The sequence below is a fragment of the Panthera pardus genome, unplaced genomic scaffold, assembly GCF_024362965.1.
Source record: "Panthera pardus isolate Hobbes unplaced genomic scaffold, ASM2436296v1 HiC_scaffold_8, whole genome shotgun sequence".
Lineage (NCBI taxonomy): Eukaryota > Metazoa > Chordata > Mammalia > Carnivora > Felidae > Panthera > Panthera pardus.
In genome coordinates this window covers 22431879-22454329 of record NW_026527013.1, presented here as the reverse complement: position 1 = coordinate 22454329, position 22451 = coordinate 22431879, and the positions used below count along the sequence as shown (strand labels likewise).

Genomic DNA, 22451 nt, shown 5'->3' with positions numbered 1-22451 from the left:
AGAGGGGGTGCAAATGAGCGAGGGAGGGAGAGGGAGAAAGAGACAGAGAGACAGAGACAGAGAGGCAGGGATCACCCAAAGCAGGGCTCGTTTTCACCCAAAATGGGGCTTGAACTCACACGATGTGGGGCTCAAACTCACAAACCATGAGATCATGACCTGAGCCAGTCAGATGCTTAACTTACTGAGCCACCCAGGAACCCAAAATACTCCCATTTCTATAGTCTTCTAGAGCTTTTGTTGAAGAGTTGGGTGGCTTCAAAAAATATCTGGTAAGTAATGAGTTAGTCTGCCAGTGGTGCCACAACAAAGTATCACGAATGGCGGGGGGGTGGGGGGGGGGACAGGGGGAAGGGTGTCTTAAACAACAGAAATTTACTGTCTCACAGTTCTGGAAGCAAAAAGTCCAAAATTAGAGCATCAGCGGGGCTGGTTTCCTTTGAGAGAAGGATCTGTTCTATGCCTTCCTCATTAGCTTGTGATGGCCATGTTCTTCATATATATCTCCATATCATCTTCCTTCTCTGTATATCTCTGTGCCCAGATCCCCCCTTTATGTATGGGCACCAGTCATATTAAATTAGACCCTACTCTAATGACCTATCATTGATTCACTCTGTAACTTGATTCACTCTGTAAAGACCGTATCTCCAAATAGGGTCACATTCTGAGGTACTGGGGGTTAGGACTTAAACATGAATTTTGGGGCACGTGGGTGGCTCAGTCCTTTAAGCATCTGACTCTTGATCTCAGTGTCATGAGTTTAAGGCCCATGTTGGGCTCTGGGCTGGGCATGAAACCTATTTTAAATAAATAAATAAATAAATAAATAAATAAATAAATAAATAAAACTTCTAAACCTATCATTTGTGATACAATACATTTCAAGATATGACATTCCTAATTTTCCTTTTACTCTCTTTCCTTTTTAGCCTCAGCAAAATCAGTTTTGAACTAGAACATACTGTCTCACACATAATAGATGTACAATAAATGTGCTGATTTGAATTTGATTTTATCATAACCCTAATAATGAATCTGCCAAATAGTCATCGGATCCCATGGCATTAAGCAGATTCCAACTGCCCACAAAACACTTTGTATCTCTAATTGTTCAGATATAAAATAAATTGTCTGGATGTGTTGGCCTGTGAATTTTTATTCTATAGAGCTTGCAGGTTAAACATGGCCATAAGTCACCAATTTTTTTTTTGAAAACTAGACATTTCAAATAACATAAAGTGGCAACCCCACAAATAAGGCTCTTCTCCTTCCTCTCATATGTTGTTGTTGTTTGTAGTTTGTTTAGTAACTTTTCAGAAGAAATTCTATAAAGGCTGTATTCTTTGTCATGTGTAGTCATTGAAGTCCCTGCTCAGTTGGCTTAGCGGTTAGAGATTTCTTTCAATGTTTGGAACCAATAGGTTCCTCACCGTGCTGAAGGACTCTGTTTGTTCGAGCACGCCTTCAATGTTCAGTCCGGCAATTGGGGATTCTACCTTGCCCTTTACTTCCTGCTTGTACGGAGTCTCAAGGCCAGCCAGGGTTGAGCACTTAGGGCCTTCTGGGGTCTTTCTTGAGCATGCAGTTATCCCTAGGCATGAGCACGATCCTATTCGTACAGGTGACCTTTTAGATTCCCAAGAACATGTTAGAGCTTTTCAAAGTCCCTATGGTCATCTCATTACCCAGTTTTTCCTTTTAAGTTTTTGGGTAGCCTATTGTTTGTCCCAACTGTTACTTGCTGCCTCAGGTGGTCACAAAGTTAATCCATTGCTTTTAATTGTTTTCAAACAAATGTCCCTGGGAAAAGTCTTTTCTACACTTTGTGAGTTCTGGCAGCCTTGCAATTGGTGTCTGAAAGGGAATCTCCAGACAGGTCAAATAATGACAATTTCCTATTAATGAGGCTTTAGTGATGCACCAAGCCCATTCTGCCCCTCTGGTGGTGGTCAGGCTGAGGGCTCTCAAGACTACTGCAGCCCTGGAGAGGGGAATGGGGATAGGACAAGTTAACATGCCAGAAAGATTGCTATTACCAAGATTCAGCCATTTTTCTTGATCAAATGCTCTCCAAACAAAAAATGAAAAAATGTTCTCCCAATTGTTGCAAGCTTTTGGTTCATTTACATGGTTCTGAAAAGGTGATTCTGCCCATTTTTGCCAGTTTTCTCACTGCTTTTATGGAAAAGATAATCTTTGGAGACTCTTACTCCACTGTTTTTGCTGATGTCTTTCTCGTGTACTATTTTTATGATTTTTTTTAAGTTAAAAATACTTCTTAAAAAGTACTGTGGTAATAAAGTGATGGTGGGGGTCTCCATTGTATTTGGTACTTTACTAGTTCCCAGAAAACTTACCACATCATCATTCATCAAATCGCCAGAACAGATTTTTCTCCCATGGGTATAAGTTTTGTTGTTTTCTCTTCTTTATTAAGTTTTTTTAATTAAAATGTTGTGTTCATGTATACATTAAAAGAGATTTATCAAGAGATATCAACCAACCCCCCCACCCAGTATATTTCAATCCTGATTTGAAAAATGAAAACTAAAAAAAAAAAAAAAAAAAAAAAAAAAAAAAAGTGACAATTAGGGGATTTTGGAACATTGGATATTTCATGATGTTGAGAAATTATTGTTAATATTTGGTTGGTGGGAAAATGACATTGCAGTCATATATATTTTTAAGAGTCCTTGTCTTTTACAGATGCATGCCAAAATATTTACAAATAAAGCTATATGAATGATGTCTAGGAATTGCTTCAAAATAATCTGAGGAAAATAGGGAAAGTAGATGGAAGTATGGATGAAGCAAGACTAACTATGAGCTGATAATTGTCCAAACTGGATAATGGGTACAAAGGGTCATTACATTATTCTGCTTTTCAGAGTTTGAAATTTTCGACAATAAAAGGCTTGGTGCATAGTTGTTATTTGTAATGTTATGTTTCTTCAAGCCTGGGCCTGTGAGGAATTTTAGCAATTTCTAGTGGGTATATCTTAAAGCAAATATTGTAAACAGGTGATCCTTGGGTTGTATTTGGCCCAAAGGCATGTTTTGTTTAGCCAGCACTGATTTTTTTTCTTTTTTAGTATGAATTAGTTACCAACATTTTAACACTTTAAAACAGGGAAATTTCAGGCAATTACCCATATTTCAAGCTTTTCTTGAAACCATCAGAAGCCCTGGTTACACTGGACCTGCACCCCCATGGTGTCAGCTGACTGGAGTGGAAAAGCTTCTGTACCCTTAAGAGAGGAAAGTGACTCTCCATTTGCCGCAGTGCCCATTTTCCTGGCTTTCACAGTCACCCACATGTGTCATTCCTGCCTTAGTCTGCTTCAAAATCTTGTTGACAATGGGAGACGACAATGAACAATAATCAATAAACTTGAGCTTAATCAATGTACAGTGCAGCCAGACAGTTGGTTCTGAAGAAGAAAAATGGTTTAACATATAACATTTCTCCCATCTACAAAGCGTTCAAAAGAGACAGGAGAATACCTTATGTAAGATTTGATGCCAATTAGAACATTTGTAATGTGACAGTCTACCAGCTAGGCTTCAGCAGGTAGCCGGCAAAGCTACGTCAATGACAAAGCACTTGTCTTTCATAAGAGAAAACTTGGGAATCAGATGCTTAAAAAAAGCCAATTCAATTAAGGAGGGCACTTGTGATGAGCACTGGGTGTTGTATGGAAGTTCTGGATCGCTGTATTGTACGCGTGAAACTAATATTACATTGTAGGTTAACTAACTGGAGTTTAAATAAAAACTTTGAAAAAAGAGTCAATTCAAATTAATCTCATCATATAAGTCTTACTAGGTTTAAGACATGTGATCACTTGGAGATCTGGTTAAAGTGGAAGGACTTCTGAGTGGTAGATGCAATTTCATGCATCCTTCATTTCATTTCTAGCTCCTACTGCTCCTCTCAGGATCCTCTTTTTTTTTTTTTTTTTTCAATTTGTTAAAACATTTTTATTTATTTTTGAGAGACAGAAAGAGACAGAGCATGAGCAGGGGAGTGGCAGAGAGAGAGGGAGACACAGAATCCGAAGCAGGCTCCAGGCTCCTAGCCATCAGCACAGAGGCCGATGTGAGGCTCGAACTCACAGACTGCGAGATCATGACCTGAGCTGAAGTCTGAGGCTCAACCGAATGACCACCCAGGCGCCCCAGGATACTCTCTATGTTATACTTCAACCGTCGCTTCTCAGGAATCCTTTTCTTTTTTACTTTGTTTTACTTTAGAGAGGGAGAGAGAGCAAGGGAGAGGGGCAGACAGAGAAAGAGAAAGAATCCTAAGCAAACTCCACACCCAGCGTGGAACCCAACACAGGGTTTGATCCCACAACCCTGGGCTCATGATCTGAGCTGAAATCAAGAGTTCCACACTCAACCGACTGAGTCCCCCAGGTGACCCTCAGGAATCCTTTTCTGCTTCCCACCAGGTAACATGTACTCTCCCTCTTCCACATCCCAGGGGTACTTAGTGTGTGATTCTCTTATGGCGCTCGACCTTCCTCAGTCTTACATTAGTGAGTTGTGCTTTCATCAATCCCCCTTTTCCTTGAGGAGAAGGGAAGTTCCTTAGTCACAGACTCTGCAGCCAGACTGCCTGAGTTCCAATCTCAGCTCTACCACTTACTAGCTGTGCACAAATTACTAAATCTCTCTAGGCCTCAGTTTCCTCTTCTATGAAATGGGGATGACAATCATTCCAACTTTATAGAGTCACTGGGAGGATTCACTGAAGTCATACACGTGTAACAGGATGTTAAAATGGAAATCTTGACTGCAGGGTCTGGATAAAATAGATACAACATTTTGAAAAAAGAACTAGAGCAAGATGTATCTTTTTAAAAAAAATTCTTTTTAATGTTTATTTATTTTTGAGAGAGAGAGCTAGTGAGCAGGGGAGGGTCAGAGAAAGGGAGAGAGAGAATCCCAAGCACGCTTTGCACTGTCAGCACAGAGCCTGATGTGGGGATCTATCTCGCAAATAATGACATCACGACCTGAGCTGAAAGCAATAGCCAGACGCTTAACTGACTGCACCACCCAGGCACCTCATATCTTATCTTTTTTATTAAAGGTGCTTTTTTTTTTTTTTTTTTTTGAGAGAGAGAGAGAGAGAGAGAGCGAGTGAGCATGAGCAGGGGAGGGGCAGAGAGAGAGAATCCCAAGCAGGCTCCTCTGTCAGTGCAGAGCCCAATATGGGGCTTAAACTCATGAACAATGAGGTCATGACTGAGCCAAAATCAAGATCCAGTCTCTTAACCAACTGAGCCACCAGGCACCCTGAGATGAATCTTTTCAAGGTAGTCATTTGAAAACCAGCTCCTTGTCTACAGCCAGCTGCCAGCCATACCACCCTGAATGTGTCTGAAAACTAGTTTCTGAACTGCTAAGCCCTCTCCACATGGAATATGAAAGGGTTCAAGGGCAGAGATTGAAGAAAAAATTTTTTAAGTAAATTTCTCTGGAGATAATTATTGTATGATTCCCACCCCAAGGAGAATGGGTAGAGAGCTTCACTACTTTCATCTTAGTCATGAGAGGGAGGCTTTAAGGAAGCCACTATAAAGAGGAATATGTACTCCTAAGTTTTAGAAGGAATTTTATGTGTGCTTATTACATTTAAACTATGCAACTCTGTGATAGAAGACAAGAAGAACAAATAGTGTGGATGTTAAAAGATAGTCTGTTAGTAACATCTAAGATGTGTTAAAAATAACGAGAATAATAGATCATACCATTTTTTCAATGGAATAAATGAGAGTGTGTCTTATGGATAGAAAAGGATGGAAAGACAAAGTCATAAGGTAGGTAATGGACCGTGCCACCTCCAGACTGACAACTACTTAATCTCTAAATCACTCATCCACCTGTGATACCCTTTATGGTCCCACTGTGCTCTTCCCAAGATATGCACATAAAACCCATTCCTGACACAAAACAGAGCAAAGCAAAGCAAAACAAAACAAACCATTACTGCTCAACAGGTTAACTGGGTCTCTGACAGAGTAAGCATGTTGGCTCTAAGCATCTTCTATATGCTGAGCCCCTTTGCTCATTTTCAGATCTGGTTCTTATAACCACACTGTCAATGGGGAAACTGATGTGGCAAGGGGTCAGGGATGAGAGAGGACATACAAACAATGAGAAACAAAGGATTCAGATAGTGTAGCCCTTCAACTCTGCTTGTATACTACCCTAAGGTGTGGTAAACCTACCCATCTGTTTCTCTTTGTTCTTCATTGTGTATTTTAAATTGATTGAATGAATCATGCCATTTGAGCATCCTATTTTTGTCTATGAGTGATTCTATTCTGTAACCTCTGGGATAGCTTGCCAGGTAATGTACTAGAAGTTACTGCTGCATCAAAGTAATATCCCATATGACAAAGACACACAAGGCTGGTGTCTGCTTCCTGCCTGGAAAACCTAAAAGGTGAGGAATGGTCTGGATCACTGACTTAAAGGCAAGACTGAAGACACTGCTGCTATTATGTTGGACTTGGTGGGCTCTCCCAAAATTTGTCAGGCAAAGGATGTGGGAGGGACCTGGGATTGTGTTGACCCAGCAGCCTGGCAGGTACAGGGACATCAGCAGAAAAGGCTGAAGGTAAAATGTGGATGACCAGAAACAGAAGAATGATCTGTGAGCAATCCAAGAACAGTAGAGATGCTTCTGGTCTATCAAGGGAGCTGTTCGTGATACACTCCATATAAATTGAGAGAATTTCCAAAGGACCCACAAAAGTTGGGTTCAGAGAGCACCAACTCAAGATTATGAAGGGCGAAAGGTAAGAAGTTTTCTGGTTCTCTTTCCCTCCCCTCCCATGTCTGGAGGAGTCTGAAACCACAGTAAGCCAGCTCTAGGAGGTGGAGGGAAAACCTGGGCTAGTGGCCAAGAAGAGGGAACCAATTAGTCATAGATACCTCCTGCCCATAGCAAGCCTCACCTAGGGAAGGGAAAAGCCTTAATTGTCAATCAAGATCAGGAGTTTTACCATTACTTAAGAATGGACATTTTTCTTATTAGATAGTCTGGCCTATGAGAGACCAGAGAAGTCATGTGACTTGCCCAAATTTTCATTTAGCACCCCACCCCCCCGAACAAAATGTAAAGGAGTAGTGGAGACAAAAATAAAATCATTATCAGAACCCATAGTTCTAGCTTACTCAATATGATATTTACGTATGCAAAGTGCTTAGAACAGTACCTGGCATGTAATAAGCACTAAGTAAATAATTAGCTATTAGCTATTATTACTATCTATTATTATTATTACCTTGCTATTATCATCATTGCTTAGCATGAAGACTTATAAGAGCTTAATAAATGTTTTATCAAGTTAAACTGAATTCATACTACAGGCGATTGAACAATTTAGTAAATCTTTAAGATCTACAGCAAAAAGTAGTGTCCAGAATTTTGGGGGAGGATCTCTCTGGAAATCTATAGCTCATTAAAAAGGATAGAAAAGAGAATACGGTCTTTTTTTTTCTTCCTGCCTTAGAGCATAAAACCAGACAAGCTCTGAAATAGGCCTCACATCGTGCGGAGGATCGAAGAAAACCATTTCCATCATGACGAGTCTTAAATTTCAAAAGCAATTTCTTTATCCCGAAAGCTGAAATACTGCTTGAGAGAGAACTAAAGAAAACAAATTGCCCATAGAGCATGTGCCAGGGCACATTTGGCGGGCACTATACGGACAGATATTCCAGGATTTCTCCGGCCTTTGTGGAACACAGGCATAACCCCGGGTCTCTGCAGTTCATCTCCACTCTGTTTTAGAAGGCAGCTTAAATCTTGCATTTTACTGTATACATATTGAAAAGAACTTATTTTCAGGGTCGACTCCCTGCATGCTATTTCCAGAGAGTGCCTTCAAGTTAGGAAGCAAAAATCATTGAGTTGGATTCTAATTTATTCCCCCGAAAGTAAGAAAGTTGCTGCAGTGTATTTTTTGTAGCATCTAAATTCTATTAAAGGAAAGGATGTTAGATCAAACACCCATACAACCTTTTGAGTTTTTGTTCTTTTGTTTTTGAGGATTTAATTTCTTGCTTCAAAGTTACTTGCCTTCATATCAAATTCCATAAATTTTCTTGATTCATGGTTTATTTCTTTTCATCATGGTCAAAACACTGGTAAGATGATTTTACTGTCAACAATCAGCTACCCCAAAGAAGGGCTAAAGATCTATTAAGGTCCATAGCCCTATTTTAATGCTTCAAACAATTTTTTTTAATTGAATTGTATGACAGGACTCTGAAAAGTCATGTTTAAAATGAATGTTTTTGTTCGGTAACGTTGCCAATGGATCATTCACAAAATATGAACATGTGAGTCTGCATTTTGATCAGCTTTTGGGATTATTCTGAGCTGACTAGCAAGGAATTTTAAACTATGTTTACTTGATTCTTACCAGACTCTATTCCTACTTAGGGAAAACCAAAAAACATTGACTAACTCGTGAGGCCTGTTGAAGGCAGGAAGTGTCTATGACTAGGTGGTTCCCTCTTCTTGCCTCCAGCCCAACTTTCTTCTTCACCTTCTGGAGCTGGCTTACTGTGGTTTCAGACTCCTCCAGGGATGGGACGGGATGCAAAGAGGACCAGGAAACTTTTTATCTATGGTCCCCTGTAATCGCAGTTGGTGCTCTCTGAACCCAGTTCTTATGGGCCCTTTGAAAATTCTTTGGTCCTTTGTGGTCCTTTGGAAATTAATTGCTGGGGATCTATTGCATGTGTATACTTTCATATGTATCATGTGTTATTATACAATAACTTTGTGTATTAGAGCAAGTGGGCACAGCAAACATAACTTTATTAGGTACAATGGCCTTTAAGTTGTATCCAAATGTTAACAACTACCTGTGCAAATCCTTTAGTTTTTAATTTTCTATCACTTCTGCTAGAAAGAAATATTTTGGGGCAATTTTTTAACAATTGCTCAAACCATTACATGAAACTAAAGATGAACCCTCAGTTTCTAACAAATGTAACTTTTAAAAATTATAGATATCTTGACTGATTTTTATTGCTATTTGATATTATTTATATTTCTAATAACAAAAGGAACACAAATTTATCATAGAAAATTCAAGAACTATAGAAAAGCAAAAAGGAAAAATTATAGCTCTCATAATCCACGTTTAGTGTATTTCCATATACATGCATCTTTTTTTTGCACTGATATACTATACATACTGCTTTGTTTTTTTCCACTTATGGTTTCCCATTCAAGTATAATATGCTATTATATTCTAAAATTTAGCCAGTTATATGGTGACCATTTTCTTCATTCCAAATAACACGGGGTAAATATCCTTGCACATAAATTCGTTCGAACTCTCATTGTTTCTTTAGGAATTCTAGAAATGGAAACACTGGGTCAGGGATATGAACATTTTCAAAGCTTATGATGGGAAGGGTAATTTAGCATGCTTCCTTTGGAATTTTACATTTCTAAAAATAGTGACTCCAATGAAATGACTAGAGTCCTCTGGGTGGTTTTCTTCAGCAGCCAACAGTCCCAAGGTTGAACTCACCTGTACCTGCTCAGCCTACTAAGTCCCTGTGTGATGTGTTGATGCTGCCCTCTCTGCTGCAGCGGTAAGCCTGAGCACCAGCCCTTCTGTCTCGTGTGCCAGCCCCGTTGGCAGCCTCTACATCTGCTCCGTCCTCATGCCAGCCAGCACAGGAACCGGAGAGATCAAACAGGTCAGCAACCCAAGGTGACTCCATCCATTTCCACTTGCTTCTCCACTTTTCTGGGCATATGGTCTCCAACGCACTTGTGAAATGTCTCAGTCTGAACGTGAAAGACTGGGTGCCACTAAGGAGTAGCTAAATGCGTTCAAGATGAAACGAGAAAATAATATCAAGCAACACTTCTTCAGTTGCCAGATTCCATTTTCAGAGTCTCTGTTTCATACTTCCCATCAAAAACAAGTTAGGGTTTCAAAGCAAAAGAGAGGAATGACTGATAATTGTGAAAGATGATTTCGTGAAGTTAAGAACCATATTTGACTTTGGGTGATGTTAACCAAGCTGCCGTGTTATACAATTAGTAAGGAAAAATGAAGTGATTGGGGAGGCATCAGCAATAGCCTGTTTAGCCAGCGAGTTGAGGTGACAGTGATCTCCTTCATGGTATCCTTTTGAACCTGGTTAGCAGTCTTTTAAAGGAACACCCATCACTGGGTCATAAAGAACTTGCCCCTAAGAGACTATAAACCCATTTTCAACGAACCCATCATTGAAGGAACCAAGAATGTCAAGCCCAAGTAAGGTTTTATTCATCTCTTTGGTAGTAGAAAGATTAAAAGCAGAATGTTTATTGGCAAAATAATTTTTTAATCACCCACACATTTTAATTTGCTGCATAAAATGATTCTTTCTGCTCACAAGTAATAATGTGTTTTGACTTTATTAGGAAAGCAGCTGTAGAAAATTTATTTATACATACATAACAGAATTTTTAAATTCAAAGGCAGAGACTTAACAGTAACTCCTCACTCTGATTTTGTTAAATAAATGCATCAACTTCCACTTCTGCTACGGAGGATTAAGTAGTTTGTACTAACTTTCCTTCAGAGGACAACTAAAAAGAATTTGACCAAAACAATGAGAAATAATTTTTTTCAAAATATCAGAGAGCTAACGAGTGAGAAATTGCTTGATAAAGATCCAAGAGAAGATAGAACTTAAAGAGAGGTGAGTCTGTCATGAAGGTTACTATTGCCCAAGAGGAATTTGCCAAGCAGTGCTTACGACAGCCTCACGAAGTTAGAGGATCAAAATTTAGCATCTTGAGTTATGGGGGAAGAAAGGAGACTTATTCTTCATGGCATATCCATATGTATCTTTTGATTTCTTATATTATGCTCAGGTATCACATTAAAACAAAAATATATCTAAAGACTATTAAATGCTCTGCTCTGAACCATTTAGTGAATAAGAATAATAAATCATGGGGTGATGGGTGGCTCAGTCAGTTGAGCGTCAGACTCTTGATTTCGGCTCAGGTCACAATCTCACAATTTGTGAGTTTGAGCCCCACGTTGGGCTCTACACTGACAGTGCAGAGCCTGCTTGGGATTCTCTCTCTTCCTTTCTCTCTGCCCCTTCCTCTTCACTTGCACGCATGCATGCTTTCTTTTTCTCTCTCTCAAAATAAACTTTAAAAAAATAATAAATCATATGTTCCTTAAAATCAGTGGGTACATATCTATACTTTTAATTTTTCCAAATATAAAAATCGGCGTTAAGACTTATAAACATAGTAATAGAATGTACATTTCTATTTCTTCACTCCATTTTCAGGGATCTAGAGATAAGCCTTGGAAAGCAATAATCTTTTTGTACCAAAGAATACAAGTCTAAAAATATTAAAAATCTGCTTTTAATGATGAGTCAAAAAAATGAGATAATTAAAGGGCTAAGATCTCTGAGCCCAAATGCAATAAAGAATACAAGGCAGTAACTGTAAGAACAAACACAGAAAAGGTTAATAAAGAATATAAATGCCAAGTGTTTTCCACATTCCCTAAAGGCAGAATTGAGGGCATGTTATTGTTTTGATGTAACCCATATCCCTTCACTATCTTGTGGTAAACACTACCCCTCTTCAGCTCTCAAACCATGAGGTTTAGGTGAGATTGACTCCAGCTCGAGGTAGCTGTCTTTCAGAATAGCCCATCCCTCTGGCCAAGGGATTGATGTAGAGACGGGAAGGTAATTAACTTGGCTGCTTAGGGGAATTTAATGCACAGGATGTCTAGAAAAGAAAAAACTGGGGGAAGCTATTTTGCAACTGAGAAAACTGAGATACAATCTTCACAAACCACTTCCCATTCTCTGCTGAGGACTACTGTTTTAATAACTGTTATTGTGTGGAGAGGCAGTATAGTACAGGAGTCAAAAGCACAAACTATAGAGCCAGACTTGGTCTTAATCTCTGCTCTGCTTCATAACTAGCTGTGTGACTGTGGGCAAGTCATTTGAGCTATTTATGACTCAGTTTCCCCATCTATAAATGGGAATAATAGTAGAACCCACTTAGTAAGGTTGAAGTTTAAATGAACTAATACATGAAAAGCACTTAGGATATTGCATGGCACAGGGTGAGTGCTATATAAATGTTAGCTATTATTCTTTTTGTTGTAAGGATTAAATAAACTAAGAAATAGAAAGTGTTTAGAACAGTGCCTGACATATAGTAAACTCTGTGTAGTTTACTATATGTCACTATTCACTATTGTGCTGATGTTGGCAGCACATATACTAAAATATTAGTCATTATTAAGACCATTCATTCATTCATCCATTCAACAAATATTTACTCAGTGCCTTTTCTGTGCCAGGCCAATGTCTTCATTCTGGACCAGCAGTATCCAACAGAAATGTAACATGAACTATAAATATAAGCCAAGTATATAATATAAAATTTTCTGGCAGTCACATTAAAAAAGTAAAAAGAAATTGTTAAACGTATTTTTAATAAAATATTTTATGTAGTCCAATATTCAAAATATTATAATTTCAATGTGTAATCAATATAAAAAATTGAGATACTTCACATCCTTTTGTTTTTTTATTTTAAGTCCTTGTAACCTAGTGTGTATTTTGTATGCAGAGCACGTATCAATTCAAACTAAACACATTTCAACTGCTCAACAGTCACATGTGGCTACTAGTTAACATGCAGTTCTAGACACTGAAGGTTAGGGAAACAAAGGGAATGTTTTCTTTGCCCCCCAACCACCATGCTACTAATTACACTCTTTTTTCCAATTTGCAAAGTCCTTTCACATTCATTATTTCACTTGATAGCAACATACCTGGCTTTGAAGGATAGATTAGATTTTAAGAGGTGGGAAACATTTCCATTCAGAGGAAACAGATGAGTAGAAGCAACAGGACAAAACAAGGGGTCTATCAGGGAATTAGAAGTCAGGGAGATAAATGTGAGATATATCAGGGAATCCCTCAGTGCCAGACCAGGGAGGCTGGGTATTATTTGTTAAGTGGTAGGGAGGGGAGAAAGTGAAAGTAGTGAGCAGGAAAGAGGCTAGGTTGGATTAAACTGGCAGCTATGTATACCATGAAATGGAGTGACAGGCTAGAGATAGTTCATTAGGAAATCACTGCATTATATCATTTAGAAATGATCAAGACAGAAAAAGAGAAAGGAAGAGATAACTCAGCAGAGTCCGGTCCTCAGGGGATCCCCATGTTAGTTCCCCTCCTCCTTTGGTGACTGGGGAAGTTTTCAGAAAGATATCCCCCCCAGCCAACTAACAAATATCTGTGTACCTACTATCCACCAAGGACTAGGACAGACCTTGAAGAGATAAAAGGGAACAAGGCAGGTAGGGCTTGTGACCTCTTAGAGCTTATGTTTCTTGAGAGAGACAAAGATCAATTTTCAGGTAATAAAATAATTTTGCATTGTGTTAAGCACTATGAATAATCATGGAGATGAGTGGCCAGGGAAAGGCACTCAGAAGTGGTGATACAAACTGAGATCTAAGGGATAAAGGCAGCTGATGTGCAAGGCGCCAGAAGACCGCTCCAGGTAGAAGGGAAAGCATGTGCAGAGCCTTGGAGGCATAAGAGAACTTGGGGTGCTCAAGAAACTAAAAGTACAATGTTGGTAGCGGTAACATCGGTGGGGATTGTAGAAGATAACAGTTTGAAAGACAGAATCAAGTGAACAGGTCCTGATGGGCCTGAGGACCATGAAAAGGAACTGGATTTCATTTTAAGAGCAATAGGAAATCACTAGGAATGAGGATTTTCATTCTAAAATCATTCTTGCTGCAGTGTGGAAAAACTGCTTAAGGCTGACAAAGGTGAAAGCTGGGATTTCAGGTAAGGCGCAAGGAGAGTAGAGCGCGTGAGATGATAATAGCGGGTTAAAAAAGTCCTTGGTACAATTAATGACCCTTTCCAGTATTTTTTGCAAAAATAATCCATGATTGTGCTGCAAAAATCACAAAAGAAGTAAAGGATGTTGTCTTGTTCTGTTATGCACTTTGGGGGGGAGGGATGCTCCCAAAAAATTCAACATTAAATATTTGTTCTAGATATTAGAACATACTTAAAATCTTAACCCAGACTATTAAATGCAAGATACAATTTTCTCCAAAATGTAATTTTCTGCTTCATTTTAAATGAGATGATAACCTTTTTCCAGATGACACATGGCTTCAGCACTGCGGGCTGGGGGGGGGGGGGGGGGGGTGGGGAGGGGGGGAGGAGGTCAGCACAGCCATCAGGACTCCATCTAGAAAGCCAGGGAAGTACCAAAGTCCTTGAGACAGGAATGCGATTGCCACGTTCAAGGAACAGAAAGTCGACCACTGGCTGGCGCAGAGTAAAACCACCATCAAGGCACATAGTACATGGTCCATATTTAATCAGTGACCACCTAATAACTTCTTACACATCTGTCGCGTTCACAATGCTTGCGTGCAGTCGCCATCAATAAGAAACAAGAACAGAAAGGTCTCGCGCTACACTATTTCTTTTTTCACGGTTGCCTCAAAAGAGCTAACAATTCCATTCACTTCTGGCGAACCAAAAGCAGAAACACTGGTTTTAAAAAGAATGAATACATGTAGAGGGTGCCTGTCTGTGCATTCCGAAAACACGACAATGGAGCTCCCTACGGTTTGATCACCGCCTCAGCCCGAAGGCACTTCCCTCCACACCCTCAAATACCAACACTTCTGGAATATTCTGAGGAACCCCCTCCTGCCAGCAGTTTCTTCAAGCCATCGCACACAGAGCAGCTTCGCATTCCCGAACCTGGACCCACGGGCCCATCAAGCAACTAGAATATAGCTTTTCTTCACCGTGCGGGGCAAACGGACTCCTCGAGCTCAAACCCAAAAGGAGACAGGAAAGCGCGCGTTTACGGGTTAAAATCCCAAACATCATTTCCGCTTACCTGCCCGGCAGCCCTCGCTCTACCGGAAGTTGCCGGCGTGACGAAGCAAAAAAAAAAAAAAAAAAAAAAAAGCCGCCAGTCATGGGCGTCCCCCTTCCAGCAGCCAATGGGCTCCGTCCACCTCCCTCCTCCGTCGCCGATGTGTGCACCCGTGGGCTGTGACGTCCAAGGGCGGGTCGCGGAGGGAGATACCGGGGCCGAGAGGGGCCAAGCCCCTCAGTCGCTACGGAGGCGGGGAACAAGGGGCAAAGATGGTTTACATCTCGAATGGTGAGTCGCAGGGTACGCGAGGGCGACCGCTGGCCTGCGAGGGCCGACCCGGGTTTCTTCCATCCTCGCCCGCCGGCCCGGCTTTCCCGGAGTCGCCCGGGCCTGCGCCGCGTCAGCCGAGCGTCCCTGAGCCCGCGGGCGGGGGCCGAGGTCTCCCGGTGGTGACGACGACGGTGCCGGCTGCCCGGCGCCCTCGCCCAGCTTCTGACTGTGGGTCTCGCGAACGTGGTCTTTCCCCTCAGGCGCCCGCGTGTTTAACGAGGCATGACAACAGGGTTGACACCGTCTGCGCAGTGCCTGTGTTTGGGGCGCAGTGATAGCGCTCTTCCCGAGTGATAGCGCTCTTCCCGATCAACCCATTCAGCCTCTGTGGCAGCCCTATTCACGTAGTAGTTTATTGTCCCGTTTAGGGGTGAGGACTGACGCGCAGCAAGGTCCACTAGGTTGCTCAGCATCACAGACGAAGGGAGGCGACTGTCGTCAGGGTCCTTGCTGGTATCTACTAGCCGGTCTTTCTCTAAAACCTGTAAAGAGAACTGGATATATAGGATAAGGGGGCACCTGGGTGGCACAGTCGTTTAAGGTCCGATTCTTGATTTCCATCTCACTGCTCACGAACTGAGAGATCGAGCCCATCTCGAGCTCTAGGCTGACAGCGCAGAGCCAGCTTAGGATTCTCTCTCTCTGCACCTCCCCTGCTTGCTCTCTCTTTCTCAAAATAAATAAATAAACTTAAAAATTGGATAGGCTCCCCCCCCCCGCCCCCACCCGCCAGGAGTAGGTAGCTAGTCACACACGCAGTTGTTTTGCCCTAATTCCAAGGGGCACAGGGAGAAGCCCCGCCCCCTGTAGGAACAAAGGTAACTGTTCCTGGAGTAGAGAATCAGAGAAGAGGCTTAATTCAGAGACTCCACAAAGAAAGTGTCTGGAAAGGAAGGACACAAGATCACTGGGTCAGACCGCTGCCAAAAGTGCCCGCCCACCTGTTTGACTCAGGTGGAATCAATGCCTTAGTGCAATCTTAACCAGTAGGATCTAGGGAGGTCCTTGTTCTATTTGAATCATCCGTCTTCAGAGATGATTAAGGTGTGATGGGGAGAAGTCTGGCTGGGTGCACTTTGCATTTCTTTGCTCTTCAAAATCTCTGCCTCCTCTTCTCCCAATTAAAAATCTTTGAGGGGCACCTGGATGGCTCAGTCTGTTGAGCATCCCACTCTTGATTTGGGTTCTGGGCATGATCTCACAGTTCCTGAGTTAAAACCCCCCACCCCCTAGCCCTCCCCCCCCCCCCCCCAAGCACAGCACCTGCTTGGGATCCTCTCTCTCTTTCTCTCTCAAAATAAATAAGCTTTAGTGTTTATTTACTTTTGAAGGAGAGAGAGACAGAGTGAGAGCAGGAGAGGAGCAGAGAGAGAGGGAGACACAGAATCTGAAGCAGGCTCCAGGCTCCCAGCTGTCAGACAGTGCCCGATGCGGGGCTCAAACTCACAAGTCGGGAGACCATGACCTGAGCCCAAGTCGGATGCCGGACATTTAACCGACTAAGCCACCCAGGCACCCCTCTAAAATAAATAAACTTAATTTTTTTTCTTTTTTAATCTTTGAAACAAGTAGGTGTATGGACACTAAACAAAAGCATTAAAGTTTCATCTTATTTTGGGCACTTGCAGACTTTGTGTTATATCCTTTGTGGGTAAGGCTGGCAGTTTCTATTTATGCATTATTGAGTAATTCTTTGTAGTGGGTCTTTCTGTGTATGCATTGTCCTATTGGATCCACATAAATAACACAAAGTTCCCTTTAAGTTCTTTTATCTCACTTTTATAGTTGAGAAATGCCAGCTTCATCCAAGCAAGTTATTTCCTTCTGCATATGTTGGGAGGGGAGGTTTCTGCCTTCAGAAACTAGGAGAGAAAGTACCAAACGTGAGGTAGAACATTGCAAAGCGTTCCTTAGAATCGCAAAGAGAATTGGTGTGTTCTAGTTAGATCTCTTTTAGAAGGACTGAATTTATCAGCACTTGACAGTCAGCAAAACATTTTTCTTACTGTCAAATGACTTGTTTTTCAATAATCCTATATTACTAGCCTGGGAATACTTCTCAGAGAAGGAAAATGTCCCACCAGCCAACGAAGCAGAGCTAGTAAGAGGCAGCCACGCTCTGTCTTAAAGTGTATCCCTTTTTTCTCAATAGCTCCCTTGAGAGCTCAGGTCCAAGTGAATCCCTGAAGGACTGTCAAAGAAAGAGGAATTGTAGACCCTGATTGAGGGGGTGAAAATGAGTATGGGGAAGCCCTTGAGCAAATGGGAGAGGAGAGGTTGGCAAGTAGTTCTTCTCCCAAAATATTCTGACCTCTTGATTTTCAAGGCTAAAAACCTTAGAGAACTAACTTTTCATGTTGTAGCTTCCATTATTTAAAGTGGTTTGAAAAATAGGTTTGTTTGTGCTTAAGGTAAGACTGGAGTCTATAATTAGAATCAACAGCGTCCCGTTACAGAAAAATGTGGTTATTTTAATGAACAAGGCAAATTCTCTTTCATACTTAGAGCACACAAATTCTTTGATGTCTGAAAATTTTAACATAACTGATTCTAAACAATTGTAAGAGTGTGTATAATTTTTTTTTTTTTTATCCAGGACAGAGACTTTGCAGGTGAAAAGAAATATTTTGAACACATTTAGGAAGATGGGAGTAGTGTAAACATTTTTTATATTCACTCATTCCATTTGTTTCCTCAAAATACTTGAATAAAGAGATTCATGCACCAGTATTCATTCATGCTAGCATTGTCACAACAGCCAGTAGGTGGAAGCAACCCAAGGATGTACGCACGCATGAGCGAAATGTGGTACATACATATGATGCGATATGAATCAGCCTTAAAAAAGAAGGAGATTTTGACACATTTACAACATGGATGAAACTTGAAGACCAAAGCCTACCACCAAAGTCAGAATACTGTATGATTCCTCATAATGAGGTTCCTAGAGCAGTCAAATTCATAGAGACAAAGTAGAATGGTGGTTGCCAGGGACTAAGAGAAGGGAGAAAAGGGGAGTTAGTGTTGAATGGGTACAGAGTTTCCGTTGGGGAAGGTAAAAAAGGTCTGGAGATGGATGATGGTGAACGTTGTACAACAGTGTGAATGTACTTAATGCCATAGAGCTGTACACTTAAAAATGGTTAAAATGGAAAATTTTAAAGCCTATTTTACCGCAATTGAAAAAGAGAAAAAATACTTGAAGTGTCACTCACCAAAATTAAGAACATAGGAAGGCATTTGACGTATTAAAAGTATGACCCCTAGATCATTGAGCTTTACTTCCCTGAACCCTTCCTTAGAAGGATGCACATAGAACAGACCTTTCCTTGTGCTGACCATCTGAACAGTGAACAAGTCGAAAACTGAGTCTCATGTTTCCTAAGTGATTAATTGTAATATATCTTGTGTCAGGGATTTGTAGCACTAACTGAAGTTTCTTTTTTCTTGTCTGTAGGACAAGTGTTGGACAGCCGGAGTCAGTCCCCATGGAGGTTATCTTTGATAACAGATTTCTTTTGGGGAATAGCTGAGTTCGTGGTTTTGTTGTAAGTGTAATAATTAATAATGTTCTTAACAGCCCTGATATTTCAGTTAACAGAAATACATTGGATACATTATGTGGAGTGTCTTAAACAAGCTGAGCTTTCCTGAAGCAGTTTTTAGTTGTAAGTTTTTTATTATTATCATTAGCTCTTCTAAGGGAAATGAAGACTTCTTTGGTGATGAAGCTGCCCCCAAACATCTTACGAGTATGAATCTGATAGTGGAGTTAGTAAAGCTTGACTGTGTCTTAGCCTTAGTGGTAACGATTTCAGTCTGCAGCTCTGGAGCCAGGCCTCCGTATTCTAATGCCAAATGACAGTGCCTCACTTTCTACTATTCCAGCTGTAATGGATGTATGCAGCTTTTATTCCATATTGTACAATAAACAAACAAGGGGAATTAGATCTTGATAAAAAAATATCCCAAGGAGTAAAGTTGTTTTTTCAATTGTTAAAATCAATACAGGAGACAAAAACTTAAACTTTATTGTAAGTCCAAGCAATTCTTAGTTAAATGCATTTTTCTGGTCTTTCCCATGCTGTTTTGTAAAAATTATTCATCAATTACCAACAAGTCTTACTCATGCTAAGTTTGAATATACGTTTGAATGTCACATAGCAGAGAACTGCAGGGATGCAGAGATATGAGAGATCGCCCCTTCCTTTATTGACTCTAATTCATATTACAATGGGTATTGGGTTGGATGTGATTGTGGAAGGTGGAAAAAACACAGTAAAGACGGCAAAGAAGTTTGAATAGCAGACTGCGATCTTTACATTTAATTGGATTGTAGCTGTGGTGTAGAAAAATAATCTGATGGCTGCATGTAGCATAAGTTTGAAGGGGTTAAAGAAAAAATGGAAGAGATGGTTCCATAGAAAAATACAATGGGACAGAGGGTCCTTAATTTGCCTACTGCAAAACTTCACTAAAGTCTCTTACAAGCTTCACCTACTCTCTGTTGTTTATTTAAAGTATTAGTTTAGGGGCCTCTGGGTGGCTCCGCCCCTTAAGTGCTGTCTCTTGGTTTCGGCTCAGGTCATGACCTCATGGTTCGTGATTTCCAGCCCTGCACTGGGCTCCGTGCTAACAGCACAGAGGTTGCTTGAGATTCTCTCGCCTTCCTCTCTGCCCTTCCCCTGCTCATGGTCTCTCTGAATGAATGAATGAATCAATCAATCAATCAATCAACAAGGAAGCAAATAAATAAACCAACTTAAAAAAAAAAACAACATTGTTTTAACTTAAATTCATCTCCCTCTACCAATAAAATTCCATCCAAATGGATTCCCAGAAGCCCTGTGTCTCTAGCATACTACCTTGGGCTCCTCCCTCAGCAAGGTACCATCAAGTAGGCTGTTGGCTGGGGAAGTGCAGGGGAAATGAATGTGCAATGCTGTGAAAACAGACTCTGGGACTTGACAGCTGACGTAGAGTGGAGGGAGGAAGTTGGGCATGGCTCTCGTTTCAGAGTCACTCCTAGACTCCGTCAAGGAGAGTTATTAGCACATGTGAAGGACAGGAATGGTAGCTTTTGCCCGGAACATGGCACAAATGCAGACATGTGCTCGTGCTAGATGGTGCTGTCCAGCTGGCTTTGAAAAATGTGGGGTTGGAACTAAGTTGGTTTTAGTTATCTTCTCACAGATATAATTGAAACCATGGAAATACATTTTATGTTGAAAGCGGTATTTCTCTTGTTTTCTGCCCCTTGTTTCAGTTTCAAGACTCTGCTTCAGCAAGATGTGAAAAAGAGAAGAGGCTACGGAAACTCCTCTGATTCCAGATATGATGATGGAAGAGGGTAGAGCTCTCTAAGTTGATAATAGATATTTTTACCAGTCTGTAATTTTAATTAAATTAGATATTATGGATAGATAGATATAGTTTGGCTCATGGAAATAAAAGGTTTAAATTCTATTTCACAAGATTAATGCATTACCGTAAATTAAATCAAGTTGCTTCTGATTTCATAACCAGAGTCAATTTGATAAAGCTAAAATGTATATCAAATATCCTCTGGGCAAAGTCTAAATTAGAGGCTGAAACTGATGACCAACATTAAATCTAGAGATTTTCACTGTAGAATCTGGATTTCCACTGCTAAGAAAAACCAGAGAAGATCAAGCAGCACTTCCATGGAGCAGAGTTTCAGTTGGGCATTTATTTACAGGAGACACTGTTCAGGCCATCACAGTCCTTGCTTGACCCACTTCCTCATGTGCATTAAGTGTCTGGTCCCTGTAGGGGTTTGAATTTTCTCAACTCCTGACCTAGTTGGTAATTCCTATTTTAAATAGAGAAGAGGGTCTGTTTGAGTGTTTGAAAGGAACCACTTGATGTCTACTAAACAGTAGAAATTTTTCTTTTAGGCCACCAGGAAACCCTCCCAGAAGAATGGGTCGAATTAATCATCTGCGTGGCCCTAGTCCTCCTCCAATGGCTGGTGGATGAGGAAGGTAACGTGAAATCTGAAATTACTGTGCAGAGATTTCGTTTTGAAAATACCTTCCTAGGGAAGTTTTCTTTAGGAAAACAGAAGTTGCCCAACATTTTGTAATTATTCAGACATCTTGTATGGAAAAATATCTCAACCCTTGAAAAATTTGTTGAATTTTATTATCAAAGTGTCTTTTGAAAACAGGTTAAAAAAAAAAAAAGATAGTTGGACTTTTTTGTGCAGATCCAAATTAATAACTATTAACTTATTATAATGCTTTCTTTTAGGTAAATGTCTGCTCTAAGAAGCAGACAACTGGACATGCACATTCATAGCAGAAGGAAACCATCAAGAGGTAGAGGACTGACCGTGCTGGACAAGCAAATGAATGTGTATGTCTAAACGAGAATTGCTCTGTGTCCTCACAGACAGATGAGGTCGTGCTGGGAATTCCCTCCCCAGGGATCTGGCATGACTGACATGCAGTTCTATAAATGCACATGTTTGTCTCATTCTTTTTTGTATAGTTTATGAAAGTATTAATATAGTTTTAATAAGTAAATATTTTTAGGTTACAAAACTTGACTTGTCATCTTTGTATAATTAAAAAACTCCAAATTTGAAGAAAAATAAAAGGTTGTGTATTCAGTACAACTAGTGTCACCTTTTTAACTTCTGAAATACTATTCACTGTTAATTTGTTCTCATTTATAAATCACATTGTATTTATTTCAATAGTATGCATACAATTTTATCTCAAAACATATTTGTCCTGTGAATCTTTAATACAAAATATCTGATTTGCTACCGAATATAATTAGGGTATTTATAAAGTCATAACCAACAAACCTGAGCTACATACAAAATGAAGATTGGCTAGGTGGGTTTAATATCATAGGCTTCTGTGCTGTCTTCACAAATTTGAATTCTAAACCATTGCTTAAGATACTGCCTGTTGGCTTTCACCCCCATGAATGCTAGTAACTCTCATATTCTTTCACTAGAATGGAAGCTCTATGAGGTTAGGGATTTTTGTCTTTTTTACCCCAGTGCTTTGAATAGTGATTAAATGTGATAGGCCCTGCAATATTTGTTGGAAAAACGAATAATACAGATAATTCTGCTTTGTGTTCAGCAGTCTTTGAATTTTTTTTTTTTTTAACGTTTATTTAT

General features: G+C 40.3%; 1 protein-coding gene and 1 long non-coding RNA gene across 2 annotated transcripts in view; one reads left to right on the top strand and one right to left on the bottom strand.

Moving 5' to 3' along the window:
- Positions 1–15046, bottom strand: part of LOC109279126 (uncharacterized) — a 65947-nt gene extending 50901 nt beyond the window's left edge. Inside the window, exon 1 of the long non-coding RNA XR_002086028.2 lies at positions 14981–15046. This is a non-coding gene — a long non-coding RNA (uncharacterized LOC109279126). The remainder of the gene's footprint in view (positions 1–14980) is intronic.
- Positions 15047–15118: 72 nt separating this feature from the next.
- Positions 15119–21301, top strand: SELENOK (selenoprotein K). The gene is made up of 4 exons (XM_019470048.1): positions 15119–15250; positions 18750–18840; positions 20559–20642; positions 21211–21301. The coding sequence occupies exons 1-4, from the start codon at positions 15232–15234 to the stop codon at positions 21299–21301; spliced, it is 285 nt and encodes a 94-aa protein (XP_019325593.1). The 5' UTR covers positions 15119–15231.
- Positions 21302–22451: the final 1150 nt, after the last annotated feature.